This window comes from Microcaecilia unicolor, chromosome 1 (genome assembly GCF_901765095.1).
Source record: "Microcaecilia unicolor chromosome 1, aMicUni1.1, whole genome shotgun sequence".
In the NCBI taxonomy this organism is placed as follows: Eukaryota; Metazoa; Chordata; class Amphibia; order Gymnophiona; family Siphonopidae; genus Microcaecilia; species Microcaecilia unicolor.
The window spans coordinates 509758691-509773778 of NC_044031.1; the positions used below are offsets into that span (position 1 = coordinate 509758691).

Below are 15088 nucleotides of genomic sequence, written 5' to 3' on the forward strand. Positions count from 1 at the left end.
CTTCTTCTTTGAAGGACTGCTGCCCATAGAAACTTTTTGGGTCCCATGATGAGAGCAGGAACTTTGATTCAGGCACTCAACCAGCAGCAGCAGTACTGTGGCAAAACGAAGAAATTTGGGTCCTTATGTACCTGCAGGGACTTTGATACAGGCACTCAACCAGCAGCAGCAGTACTGTGGCAAAACGAAGAAATTTGGGTCCTTATGTACCTGCAGGGACTTTGATACAGGCACTCAACCAGCAGCAGCAGTATTGTGGCAAAACGAAGAAATTTGGGTCCTTATGTACCTGCAGGGACTTTGATACAGGCACTCAACCAGCAGCAGCAGTATTGTGGCAAAACGAAGAAATTTGGGTCCTTATGTACCTGCAGGGACTTTGATACAGGCACTCAACCAGCAGCAGCAGTACTGTGGCAAAACGAAGAAATTTGGGTCCTTATGTACCTGCAGGGACTTTGATACAGGCACTCAACCAGCAGCAGCAGTATTGTGGCAAAACGAAGAAATTTGGGTCCTTATGTACCTGCAGGGACTTTGATACAGGCACTCAACCAGCAGCAGCAGTATTGTGGCAAAACGAAGAAATTTGGGTCCTTATGTACCTGCAGGGACTTTGATACAGGCACTCAACCAGCAGCAGCAGTATTGTGGCAAAACGAAGAAATTTGGGTCCTTATGTACCTGCAGGGACTTTGATACAGGCACTAAACCAGCAGCAGTAGTATTGTGGCAAAACGACGAAATCTGGGTCCAAAAACAGCAGCAGTGTGATCCCACAACCGGAAACAACGCCCCAGAAGAACGACACGTGAGAATGCAAGATTAGCCATGTGGGTACGCTGATGAAATCCGAGGTGATCGACGAAAACCGAGATGAAATTTTTGCGAAAAAAATCGATGATAACCGAAACTGACGAAAACCGAGGTTTCACTGGAAGAGGAAGTATGCAAATCAAGTTCATGTATATTCATTGTGGATAACCTGATGGCAAGGGGTACTCCAAGACACTGGACTTGGGAAACACTGGTCTACAGCAAAGAGATCACATTTGCTGAATATTGTGTATTGTAAGAGTATAACATTACTTTCATGCAATATTTCAGCAGAAGTAATTTTTTCTATTTGCTTTGTTTTTCTAGAATCGATGTTCCCTGTTGAATAAGAGCTGGAAGGAAAACTTCCCTTGAAGTCAAACTCTTTGATGCCAATGTTTAGCTTGTGTCACATTACTCAAGCAGCCTAGTTTCAGCTCCCCGAGATCAGCCCAGTACACTGCTGTCAGGCTGCAGAGCCAACCCATGTTTAAACATGGCAGAGGATTTAAAAATCTGCCATGAAACAGCTGTGACAGATGAACATAAATAGAGCCTAGGTCCCCCTTGCTAATTTCACACAGTAGCACAACAGAATCTCCATTGTAATACCACACCATGACGTACTGGAATACATTTGGTACAGTAAACTTGCATTATGCTTCCAGGTCAGCCTAGTTCGCTAAAGAGGCAGAGGGAGCTAGATTTAAGCGTTATGCAAAAGCAGAGCAAAAAGAGCTTTACTACACCATTTGAAAAAGCATATGGTTTGTCATTCTAAATAAAAAGCCATTCTGAAAGCAGTACTATGTGAGTTTTGCCCTGAATAGAGCTAAAGTTGGGGGATCTTTTGCCCAGTGTTCCTGTGAATTTTCCCCCTCCCTTTTTGCTGACAATGCAAATATTTAATCCTTGAGAAAAATATGCTTAGATTCAACTAGTTGATTTGTAGGCATTCTGCACTTTATTGACCTTATAGGTTCTCTCAAATTTAATCAGGTTAAACATTTTTTTTTATTTGAAGAACACACTTTTAATACTAGTTGGTCTTAGAAATAAATAGAAAAATAGTTCTACCTCTTCCTCCTCCATCCAGTCTCTTACAAATAAATAAAACAAAGAGACTATACAAGAGTAACAAAACGTGTACCACTTTGAAGCTATATTTATTGCAGTTTCCCAGATTGAGAGAAATCCTGACTACTAACAAATGAATATACTTAAGAGTCACTGCTGTATTTTAAGGTAAAATACAGAGCTATACTATTTTCCAGAGTCCTTTATTTTCAAAAAAACTGAAAATAAGCAACAAATACATTATGCAAACAAATCAAATTTAAAAAAAAATGAAATTACTCTGGCTGTAAAGTTCAAACAGGTGCAGCACTGGCAGTGGGGGCCAATACACAGCTTTAAGAAATGTTAATTTGATTGAAAAGTTTATCCTTAATAACTTGCGACATCAATCCATGGATTGCTTCGATGGTGGTCTTGCAGCTGAAAAAAAAATATCAGTTCAAAAGCAATGTATAAGGCAAGCCTAGAAATCTTAAAACCAGCCCTCGTCACAAACAAAATGCCTGGGAATAAGGACTGCTCATTAGCAGAGAGGTGTGCACTCTGCAAGCACTGTGATTGTGAGTTTTTTTTTTTAATTTTCTTTAACAGAAATATTAATGAAACATTTTACTGCTAGTTAAGTAATTTAGAAATTCTTCCACAACACCCCTGAACCCCTGGAAACAGCCTTCTCAAGTTACCTCCTACTAAGAACATAATGTAAGAATAGCCATACTGGGTCAGACCAGGGTCGTCCCCCCCCCCTCCATCTACCCCTCCGAGTTCCAGGGTCGTCCCCTCCCCCTCCCTCCAAGTTCCAGGGCCCCCCTCCCTCCGAATTCCAGGATCGTCCCCCCCCTCCCCTCCTTCCCTCCCTCCGAGTTTCAGGGTCGTCCCCCCGTCCTCCCTCCCAGTTTCAGAGTCGTCCCTCCCTCCCTTCCAGTTCCAGGCCCCCTGCCTCCGAAATTTAAAACTCATCTTGGACTTACCAAGTCGGGGTTACGATGGCCGGCAGTATCGCTAAAAGCCGTGCAAGCTCGGTCCTTCTCTCTCTCTCCGTCTCTCAGCTGTGGTCCCGCCCTCATTTCCTGTTTCCGCAAGGGCGGGACCATAGCTGAGAGACGGAGAGAGAGAGAAGGACCGAGCTTGCACGGCTTTTAGCGATACTGCCGGACGTCGTAACCCTGACTTGGTAAGTCCAAGATGAGTTTTAAATTTCGGAGGCAGGGGGCCTGGAACTGGAAGGGAGGGAGGGACGACTCTGAAACTGGGAGGGAGGGAGGGAGGGACAACGACGACCTGTAGCGGTGACGACCTGGGGGGGGGGGGGCGGGGGGAGGGGCAACTGTCAGTGAAGTGGCTCCCGCTCTTCTTTTCTTCCGGTGCCATTGTGTGTGCAACGTCTCTGCCCGCTCCCGCTGTTTTTTCTGGTCTTCTTTTTTTCCGGTGCCATTCTGTGAGCAACTTCTCTGCCTGCTCTTCTTTTTGCTGGTCGCGCGCTTCCCACGTCTCTCACTGGGATCGTAACCACCTCCCGATGTCAGGCAAACAGGGTTCTACTGCAGGCCACTGACGTCAGGAGATGGTTACAATCCCAGGTAGACACTTTCGAATGTTCACGGAGCAAATTATTATATTAGATAAAAGAGAAGTATCTAAAGACTCTTTTCAATAAAGGCCACTGCTTTCAATGAAGGAAGAGAAGATTTGTTTCCTTGCATGCACCCAAAGGCTGAATAATACTCAGTCTGGGGACACTGAAGACCATTCCAAAACCTTCATCTTTTATTTCCTGCAAGTACTTCACAATTTATTTTGAGAGATGTTTCAGATCATTGCCTTGCTGAAATATCTAACCTCTTTTCAGCTTCAATGTCTTTACTGACTGTGGAACATTAGCATCCAGGATATCTTTATTTGAATTCATTCTTCCTTCCACCTACACAATATTTCCTGTGCCACTGGCTGACACACAACTCCAAAGCATTATAGGTCCACGCATCCCATTACTTAACAGGTGGCAAGGTGTTCTTTTCTTTCAATGCTGCACCTTTTTTTCTCCAAATCTATCTTATGTGGTTGTAATTGAACAGTTAAATTTTTGTTTCTTCTGTTCAGAAAGTTTCAGGCTTATCAAGGTTTTTTTTTTTTGTTTGATTTTTCATAGTTTAGACTTTTGTTATGAAGGTAATAGAAAATGTTTTCTTCTGAAAACTTTCCAACGCAAATCATTACTGTGTAAGCAATGCTGTACCAGAGAAAAGTGTTACCTAAACTTTTCAGCATGCCATTTGCAGTGATCTGTAGGTTCTGTTTTGCTGATCTGAACAGTTTTCAGGAAGTTTTATGAGCCATTTCTTTAGGGCGCCCAGATCTTGCCTAGACTTCAACAGTTCCATGTAACTTCCACATCACAACAGTGTTTGATAGTTGACACTGCTAGTCTGAAGTGTTTAAAATTCTTTTTAGAGTATTCTCCTGCTCTGCGAGAGTGAATTACCTTTGTTTTCAAAGGCTCAGACTGCTTCTTAGAGGAGCCCATAGTTGTTGCAAGTGTACAGAACAATCACAACATGAGAGGTTAGAAGGGCTAGAGTATTTCAACTCTGGAATAGTTTTCACCTACTTACAGTTTTAATGAGTCAATCAACTTTTTGGCCATTAACTTCTAAAACAAAAGTAGTAATGAAATCAACTGGAAGGATGTCCAAACATTTGCACCTGCCATATTGACTCTTATTATTTCAATCTATTTAAATCAGCCAGTAAGTACTAATTTTGTATTAAAAATTGCAGAAAAATGTCATATTTTAATTTTGCACCATTTAGTGGTTCAAACACATTCTCGATACCTAGGGATTCTTCAAAGCATACCACTTTACTTTTGTACACAACTGAAAGAAGAATCCTGAGTGCCCTGGTAACTAAACAGGTCCCTTCTTCAGATGTAATAGGAAGGATCAAGGAACAAGGTATAGATTGCAACCAATAAGACCATGCTAACATAATCCTGTAGGAACCTGAGTAGAAGGTGTGCTGTTTTGCAATCTCAAGTTTAGTTCCTTACCTGTCTCTTGTTGCTTTAGCTAATTTGTCTTCAGATTTCCTATCATGTGTCTCTAAACCTAACATGAAGCTTCCTCGGCCAAGTTGGGCTTCAGACTGTTCTAGTTTCTCAGACAAATCAAAGACCTGCCCAGTGGTGTAATCTGCATTCTGTAAGGGAAAAAAAAGTTAGAGCCTCAAATGGCATAAATAGCAGTAGTAGATTTATAGTCACATGTTGACTACATACAGGACTACAAGAAAAATTCCTAATTGACATTTGCCATTAGGAAACATATATGTAAAATGAGACCAAGGCACACAAAGGCAAACATTTTACAGAGTCTGTCTAGCCACCCAGTGATACTAACACAAATCATCAGCAAGCTCATTCTTTCCGGATGGCGTAGGGAAAACTGCTAATTTACGGCCTCTTATCAAGCCGAACTAGCGGTCCCCACACAGCAATGACGAAGGAGTCCATTCAAAGTGAATGGGCTTTGTCAGCATTACCGCACCGGAAGCCACTAGCGCAGCTTAATAAAAGAGACCTGCAACACCCCGAGCCTCAGCCAGGTCATGATTATTGAATGGGCGCTTCAGCAGCACTCAGTGGGGATTCACATCTTTCCTCCCTGGGCTCTCCTAACATCTGCCTGGCCCTGTCTTTTGAACTTCCCTGTAGTGTCTCTGCCCCTCCCGGCCTACTTCCTTCTAGGGTGGGATCTACACTCTTAAGGTGGACAAGGCTACTTAGAGAGGGACTTCTCTTAAGGGTGAGCGGCAGTGTCCTATACACCCCATTCCAAGGCCCTTAATCCCAAGCACCCTTAGGATTTCACTCATGAAGGGACTTTTTCTTAATGTATCTGTTGCAGTACGGCAGTGTATAAATATTCATAGGATACTGGTTGATAAAAATAAACATTCAATTTCCCTATATGTTTATTCGGTTTTGATATATCACTCTTTTTACATGACAAATCAGAGTGATCTACAATTGAAATAAAATAAAATTATAAAAGAGAGGAACTCCATAACAAATAGGAAAGAGGACATTCACACAGAGTAAACAACCCATATCTAAGAGAGAAAAATAATAAAGCTAAATAAATAAATAAAATAAAATCCAACTTCTAAAACCTTCTTCTAACCTTGCTAATCACGCTATATTACCACAGAAACTCTCCAGCAAGGGCGTGGATTTAGGAAAAAAAAAATCAATGAAAACAAATAAGATTAGATTATGAGCCTATTTGGGAAAAAAGTACCTACAAAATAGAATATGTAAACCGCTTTGACTGAGTTTACAGAAAGGCAGTATATCACATATGGAGTAAACATAAACAAATAGAAAAAAAGGCACTCTTCCTAGTGGATTCCCAGTACGTTTGGAGTGAGCTGGGAAGAACAAGTCTATGGTCATTTATGGAATGAAAGAGCTGAACAGGGGACTAAGGAATTGTCAGTCTTGCTAAATAATCTGGGAGACCAGTATGAAGTGCTTTGAAAGTCAAGGTCAAATGGCAACTAGTGAACTTTCTTAAAAAGAGGAGTGATATGGTCTCTTCGCGTGCTGCAGTGTTCTGGAGTCTTAAGTTCATATTTAGAAATACCCGCATAGATCACATTACAATAGTCAAAACGAGAACTGACAAATGCATGAAAAAGTATGCAAAGAGAGAAAGTCTAGATAGCTTCAGACAGTTCTAATCCTACAAAAAGGCACAAAAACCAGATCTCAAAACCACTGAGATCGGGGGGGGGGGGGGGGGGGGGGGGAGAAAGTGAATCTGGAATCAACTCAAGAATTCCTGGAATGACCAGGAATCAAGCAGAGTGTGGTCTTTTGTAGGTTTAACACCATATGATAGTTTTTTAACCAGAGCTCAACATTATCCAAGCATAATTGAAGGGGGAAAAGGTCAGGGTTGGTAGTGGTAGTATAATGAATCAGAAGAATATTGTCAGCATACAAATAAGTGCTAATGCCTGAGGAAGGAATTAGGGAAGCCAGTGGACTCAAAAATAAGTTAACAGGGGAGAATATGGAGCATTGTAGGACACCACATGATATGGAAAGAAGTTGAAATTGTTTATCTAATGATGAGCCCCGGAAAGTGCGATTGTGTTTGGGGGGGGGGGGGGGGGGGGAGGAGGAGAGGAGAATCATTGGAGAACGGTACCTATTATAGCTTCAAGATGTTCCAAGTGAAGTGAACGATGAAGATAATTTAATTTTTCTTACTCACTTTAGAAAATCTCTTCCCTTTATAATGCACTTGATTGAAGAGCTTGGTTCAATGTCAGGATATACAGTAAATTTTTCAAAATCTTCACCGACACCATGTAATGATGTTGCCAATCATCAGCTCCAATCCCTAGATACACTGGGTTTCAAGCTTGATTCACAGTTTAAATATTTAGGAGTTCAAATATCAAATAATTTAAAGAATTTCTTTTGTCTAAATTACGGGTCCCTTCTTTCAAAAATCAAAAAAAGATTTGGATATTTATGCAGATAAAAATATTTCTTGGTTAGGAAGAATTGGTACTATCAGATTTCTGGTTTGTCTTCCTATCAGGGCTTCAGCTTAGTTCTTTTCTAAATTAAAGAAACATACGATCACATTCATATGAAGAAGGAAAAAAGAGTTAGAGTCAGTTGTAAAACCTTGATGGTACCTAAAGAGGAAGATGTAAGTTTATTGGTGTGCTGTATTAAGATCTTTACTTTACTGGAGAAATATAAAATCTGAAACCCACAGGGTTAGGTTAGAAGAATATTAGGCTTTCCCAACTTCTCTGGATGCACTCATTTTCTCAGAAATACAAAAGAGGTAGGGTATATTGGAACAGCATCCATTTATTTCTACTCTCTTAACAATTAGGAATCAAATTTGCAAAAAAAAAAAAAAAAATGTATTTAACAAACTTATAAATTGTCCCTTAGGCTGTATAGATATTTTTAGTTACAACATTTTTCTTTGCAACCTCTTCAATTAGAAGGATTCAGTCGAGCTACATTACCTTTTGAAAAAATTATTTTTCTGGGAAGCAGTCTTAAGGGGTCAATTTCAAAATGGTATCACTCTTTGTATTTATTGTTCCCATTAACCTCACGCTTTTTTCAGGATAAATGGCAGAGAGATCTAGGACCACCAGACTGGGAAACATTTTGCTTTTTGGATCCCTTTATGGGAGTCTTTGTTTAAATGCTCAGTCTCCACTGCTTTTTAACCATGCAGGTACGACTTTTACTTAGGAATTATATCACTCCTAAGGGCCCTGATTACTAAGCAGAATTGTAGGTGTGTTAACATTTTTAACGCGTGTTAACCATGTATGCGCCTACGATATCCCGATAAAAACCTACATGGTTAGCATGTGCGCTAAGTGTAGACGCGCTAAAAACACTAATGCATCTTAGTAAACAGGGCCCAATGTGTCTTAATCATTGCGGCTTAGAAGATTCTGACCTTTGCTGGAGGAACTGTGGACAAGTTGCATCTGTTTTACATCTTTGGTGGGAATGTCCTTCTATTCAAAATTTTTGGAAGAAAATTCAGTCCTTTTTACAATAAATTACAAGAATCCCTGTACCATTTAATTTGAGCCTTATGTTACTGAGCATTAATATTCAAACTACTTTCCCTTCTATATATAGATGTATGATAAATGGTCTACTGTTAGCTACTAGATCTGTTATAGCCAGAGAATGGAGATGTTCTTCCCAGTCTTCTATCACAGAATGGCTAAATAAGGTTTGGATGATTTCCAAGATGGAAAAATTAACATCTGAACTGAAAAATCATATGGTAAAATTTGAAGGGGACCCACCAGAATCCCTTTCTACTTTGGACAACAAATAAGTAACACTTATTTTGGATTTGATTTGTGCTTTCTTTCCTTTTAAATAAGATTTTATTTTCTGTTCACTGTTAATGTTAAGTAATGTTCTTGACTCAGAGAGCTGTATCTGTTAAAAACTGAAATTACTTGCTATGACTGCAGCAAACAAACATATAACCTTCCCTCCTTTCCAGTCTGTCTTGTTTAAAACCAGGAGCAACATGAATTTCACCAGTTCTGTTAAGTTAAGCCTTGTAATACAGGAGACAACTAGACATTCAAAAGAAAAATTATTTACTTAAGTTGACTGGCCATTGATGAAGTGATCCACAACATCCCTGGAGAGTACCAGCAGCATTCTCAGTACAGTTTGTGTTATAGAACACTAAATATTTAACCGCATTCATGCACAATGCTTTGCACAAAGCTAAACTTTCTCAAAGAACACCTGGAAAACAATCATGATCTAACTTTAGAAATAAAAGCTGAACTGGCAAAGGGTTTTTTTTAATGCACCAACTGTTCTAATGAAGATCTGCAGGCAGAAATAATTTTAACCACCTAGCAGACTATCTCCACCAGATTCAAGACTCTTGCATTTTGCAAGACATCAGCAAACCAGACAACTTTATTAACTTGCAAAAGCTGCAGCAGACAGTAGGGAAATATATCAGCCCAGGGACTTGTTTTCCCCTACTTGCCCCATGGAACATCAAATTATATCAAAATCAAAGTATAAGTAATTTAATAAACTTCAGTCTTGTATTCGAATGCTAATTTACCTAAGAGTCACAAATAGCTGCAGTTAAACTAAGAAAAAAAAATAATATTCTAGCATTCGCATTTTATTAATTCCCAAATCCAATTCAAATGAGGAAATTTGGTCTTCTCTACAGAACACCACATCAAGTATATACTCAAGATGTTGGTAGGTTCTCGGTCTAGAGTAGAGATCTGAATGGAAACAGGGTTTGCAGGAATCCCGTGGGGACAGAAGCAATTCCTGCGGGGTTCCCATGGAAGCGCAAGCTGCACCTGCGTCAGCCTGTCACCTACAAAGTACCAAGTTCTTTCAGTTCCGCCTCCTACTCATCTTAGCTTTAACAGTGCAGCTGCGGAAAGTCTTCTATTAATTCTCTCTGCTCCTGGGCTGATGCGCAGGCCTCAGCTCTGATACAGGCACAAGCATCAGAGGTCACCTGACCTATGGCATATGCATTTGGCAACCTCTCAGCACACAGTGCCAGCGAATCAAAGACAAGCCTTACATGTGCACACCAGAGTGTTCCAAGTTCGAACTTCTGTTCCTTCCTTGCCTGCAGTGCTGCGGCTCAAAACCAGAATTTTTTTTTTTTTTGAGAATGGGTGGGTTAAATTCTTGTGGGAACAGGTGGGGACGGGTTAGATTTCTGTCCCTGTGCAACTCTATAGTCTAAAGCAGGGGTCTGCAACCACTAAACACAGAACCATTTACAAGGGGGGGGGGGATGTCAATCACTCTCTCCTTCTCTTTTTTATTCCCTATTCCTCATGTCCCAACACACACATATGTGCACATACTCTCTCATTTCCCCTTTCATACCCAGCAAGTCAGTCTCTCTCTTACACTTCCACTCATGCCCAGGAGTCTCTCTCCCTTATTACTTTTCTTCTTAGTACCTCTGGTGAGCAGCAGGAGCTGCTGAGCTGGCCATGCTTGTAATTAAAGATTAGGAATACTGGCTGCCTTGGGATGGGCCTGAAAATAAACACCTGCAATGGAGCAGCCAGGTTCTTGGAAGGAAGGATATTAGAGGAAAGACTGGAGGGCAGGACCAGATTAGGAGAAGTTGCAACAGAAACATAGAAAATGAGAGAAGAGGAGGCTAGTGAGTGCTGTGGGGATGTAAATATGAAGAGGGACGTGAATAAACCATAACCCACCTCTTTCTGCATATAATTTATAATGTTTCATTTATAGATAGAAGAGAGCACCTATTGAATATAAGCGTGCAGAAAGATTAACTTTGTCCCCTGAAGAAGCCGAAAGTTGAAACGGGTGGCCTCCATTGCAATTTTAAAAAATATTTTCAGGTAAGTGCACATTTTGTTATATTTAAAATGTTGCACTCCAAGGGGATAAAAAAAAATTACGAAAAAAAAAAAAACCAGGAAGTTTTTCAGACTGATGAAAGAAATGAGAATTTAAATGGCAGCAGATTTATTAAATCACACAGTAAATGATATGACAATCTAAAGCATGTCACTGACTACTGAGATCTTTTCCTCCTGAAGAAATAGCTTAGCTGAATCCAAAGTTTTATCTTTTTGGTTGTTTTCAGGATATCCACTTGTATATAATGAAAGCAGTGAATGCAAATAAATCTCATGTAAATCCATTGTGGAGATCCTGAAAACCCAACCAGTGTTGCCTACTCCTGGTCTAGACACTTAAAACACATTAACAGAAAATTACTCTTAAAACACAAACATGCCGATTAGGGGCCAGATGTATTAAGCATTTCCCCCCTACAGACACAGCAGGAAAAAGCCCTTGATCCTAAACTCAAAACTCATGAAGTCTCTTTTGATGTGAAAGTATACAAATAATGGTGCTCAATTTTTGAATCTACTTATTAATAAAGTACAAAAGCAACTAGCTTTGAGCATGTTATCATTTTTGCTTTCTAAAAATCAAAATAGTGCTTTTTGCAATTTTTCTGAACGCACACTAAGCAGTGTATATTCCTTCCTATGCTAGGCCTATTATATGACAAAAGCCTTCACATGGATCTGTTTGGTTCTCACAAGTTAGCCTAATAAGTCGCCATCTTTGTAACATACAGTGCTTTCTCAGGAGCTGAGGAATGACACTTCAAGGATGCATATTTGGCTGGAGTGAGTATGCTTTTCATATAGGTTGGATATAACCTTGGGAGGTGCTGAGATATTGAGGATACAGTGAGCCTAAGATGTCCAGAATGTTCCAGCAGAATTAGGTGTTCGGGGGGGGGGGGGGGGAGGACACAAGGGTATTGTAATATGTATTTTTGGTCTGTGACTAACTGCACGCAGTACTGATAACTAATTAGCCAGTGGCCACCGACTGTGCATGTGCACACACATCAGGAGAGACTGATAGAATACAGGAACAATCCATATATGGCATAGGCTACCTAATGATTCTAGTTTATGAGAAATCACATGATTTGTGAGAAAACGAAACTTACGAAGAGTATATATGTGATGGCTGGGACAGTGTTAGCTGAGCAGTCTTTGTTATTCAGTGATTGCGTCTGGCTTTGCTGTCTGACAACTTGCTCCAGAGAGAACAATTACTTTGTATTTGGCTTAGTGAGATACCAATAAAGATTTTTACTGGTCGCGCCTATACCTAAGTCTGATTGTTTCTCTTATTTTCAGTCCATTGGGCTGAAGTGTCTCCCCTCCCAAGGGACAGGGAATAACACAGCAGCAATACCTACCCTATGTCAATTAAACGTTTTCATAGAACAATGATATGAATAAAAAAACCTTTGACATATTTCTTTTCTCAATTTCCTGTGTACAATCAGGTGAGCAAGAGCATCTCCCAATACCTGGATCCAATCTGCCCCCCACTGAGTATGAAAGCACACACTCCAAATGAACCAACTGGATGCTGTTCCATTGGTGACAACTTGGCTGCTCTATAAGGTTCACAAAATCAAGGAAGCAGCTTCAAGAAGGTCATAAAAAGATACACTGTCAGTGCATGCACTAATTGTAGGCATGTTAAAAATGCTAACGCGGGCTCTAAGATTATTATTGATCGTGAAATACATTTCACTATGCATTGAGGGACCAGTTTTCTTCTGACATTCTGAAGAGGACATTGTACACCGTAACATTTGGAGAAGAGAATGAAAAGTTCTGATTCACACACCCATGACTTGTAATGGGTTTTTTTTTCCCCTGAGGAAATGCCTCTCTGGGTAAGTCAGCATTAAGCACAAGGGCGTAGGATGTACGATGGCACTTCCATAAGGCTTGAGTCCAAACCAAGGACGTTTATTGTATCATTTGCAGGACTAAGACTCAACACGGTGCCCTGTTTTGGCATTTCCGCCTGCGTCAGGAGTCTGTGGATTTGCAGCCAAATAAAACAAGACTAAGACAATACTTTCTTCAGAATTGAAAGAAATGTTAATACCTTAAAATACAGACTACACTTCTTTGCAGAAAAAATGCAGTTGCATATAGAAGGGATATGCAGTGACACTGTTTCTGCAAAGAAGTGCATTCCTTGTTTTAAAGTATTAACATTACTTTCAGCTCTGAGGAAAGTATTGCCTTAGTCTTGTTTTAATTTGGCTGCAAAGCCACAGACTCTTGATGCAGGCGGAAATGCCGAAATACGGCACCGTGTCAAGTCTTAGTGGTGCAAATGATACAATAAATTCCTTGGTTTGGACTCAAGCCTCCTGTTTTTCTGTGGTTGGAAGTGCCAGCATACACCTGTGACTGTTCGTAAAGGCGTTCTTGTTCCTCCACCTTAGGGTGGTTCGTCTCCAACTTAAAGCTTGGGACAGAAAAGAATTTTGGGGTTTATTGATAAATTTTTGCTTAAAAAAAAAAATAAAGATTTTAAATTACTAGCTTGTTTTAAAAAGTTTTATTTATTTGCCTCAGTTTAAATTCAGTTGTTATCGCCCTAGAATATTAAAAGGTAGTTATTAGATTTATTTGAAGGTCTTAAACTTCTTTTGCCTCAGTTTGGTATAAATCAGTACAGGCAGAGCTCGGATACCTCAAGGAGCTCGGACAGACTGACATCAATGGGCAAACAGACAAGATATAAAAGAGTCTGAGGCAATGCAAAGAAGGATCAAAGTCTGCTCGGCTACTATACAGTTGATAAAATTGAAATATAGTAGTATGCCATAATTCATGTGGGGACCACACAATTTAAAACACTTCATACTGATAAAGACAGGCAATTACATTCCTACCACACTCAGAACACACTTAACAGTCTAACATCACAAAATGTCAATGCTCAGCCAAGTAAAAAGGAACACACACACTAGTACAGTACTTACTGTAAGCAGACTGGACGAGCTTAGTGTATTCACCCAGTACTTGTTCCACAAAAGCTCAAGCAATTTACGATCCAAAGAAGATTTAAAATAGGACACCTCCAAGGCATAATATCTTTAAAAACAAAACATGACCCAAACAGGCTGACTCAGCACATTTCTAAAAATCAGATTGCAAAAACGTGTAGAGATGAGTAAGAGTCAAGTGTATGGGGAAGGGGTTGACTGTACATTCTCATCTGCTATTACATTATATCAGTTGCTCTTTTCTTTTTATTATTGTAAATCTGTTTTAGTGCAATTTATTTATTAGGATTTTATCAACTTTATTTCATAGAACAGAGTGCTGAGATAAAAGACAATGAGGCATATTTTCAAAGCACTTAGACTTACAAAGTTACATTTTAACCTATGGAACTTTGGAAGGCTAAGTGCTTTGAAAATAGGCCTCAATGTCTACCTAAATTTAACACTGAATGAAGATAACATCTAACAGTGGCCCAAACTTTCCAGATGCAGAATATCAAAATGCCAGCCACTGTCAGGAACAGGTGAAGAGCTCATGTTAAAAATGGTAAAATTATGTATAATCATACCTGATAATTTTCTTTCCATTAATCATAGCTGATCAATCCATAGACTGGTGGGTTGTGTCCATCTACCAGCAGGTGGAGATAGAGAGCAAACTTTTGCCTCCCTATATGTGGTCATGTGCTGCCGGAAACTCCTCAGTATGTCGATATCAAAGCTCCATCCGCAGGACTCAGCACTTAGAGAATTACACCCACGAAGGGACACTCTGCCCAGCTCACCACCGCCGAAACGGGGGAGGGGAATTAACCCAGCTCATCCCCACACAAGTGGGGGAGGGGAATCCGTCCAGCTCATCCCCGCGGAGCGGGGGAGGGACACCACACCCGCCGATGCGGGGGGATCTGGCTTATCCTGCAACCGCAACCGCGGGAGGAGCTGACTGACCCTAACACCGCCGAAGCGGGAGGGGTACAAAGCTGCCCTACAGCCGCACGAAGCGGGAGGGAGTGCCGGCAGAATTTATGTCTCAATCCAGCCCCGTAAAACGGAGGGGAGAGGAATGCAGCAGCTCACTGTAACACAAAGTCGTCTCAACTCTTGAAGAATCCAAGTGAAAGAAGAACTTGAACACGAAGTCCTCCTGAAGTAACTGAAGGCTAAACTTGAACCTAAAATTCAACCAGAATATAAACAGTACAGATATCTGGGAGGGGCTATGGATTGAT

The 15088-nt window shown here is 40.5% G+C and overlaps 1 protein-coding gene across 1 annotated transcript in view; it reads right to left on the reverse strand.

Moving 5' to 3' along the window:
• Positions 1–1963: 1963 nt before the first annotated feature.
• Positions 1964–15088, reverse strand: part of COPS5 (COP9 signalosome subunit 5) — a 39095-nt gene continuing 25970 nt past the window's right edge. The window contains 3 exon segments of the mRNA XM_030215256.1: positions 1964–2313; positions 4943–5091; positions 13833–13944. Coding sequence (XP_030071116.1) covers positions 2229–2313; positions 4943–5091; positions 13833–13944 — 346 coding nt within the window. The 3' untranslated portion in view covers positions 1964–2228.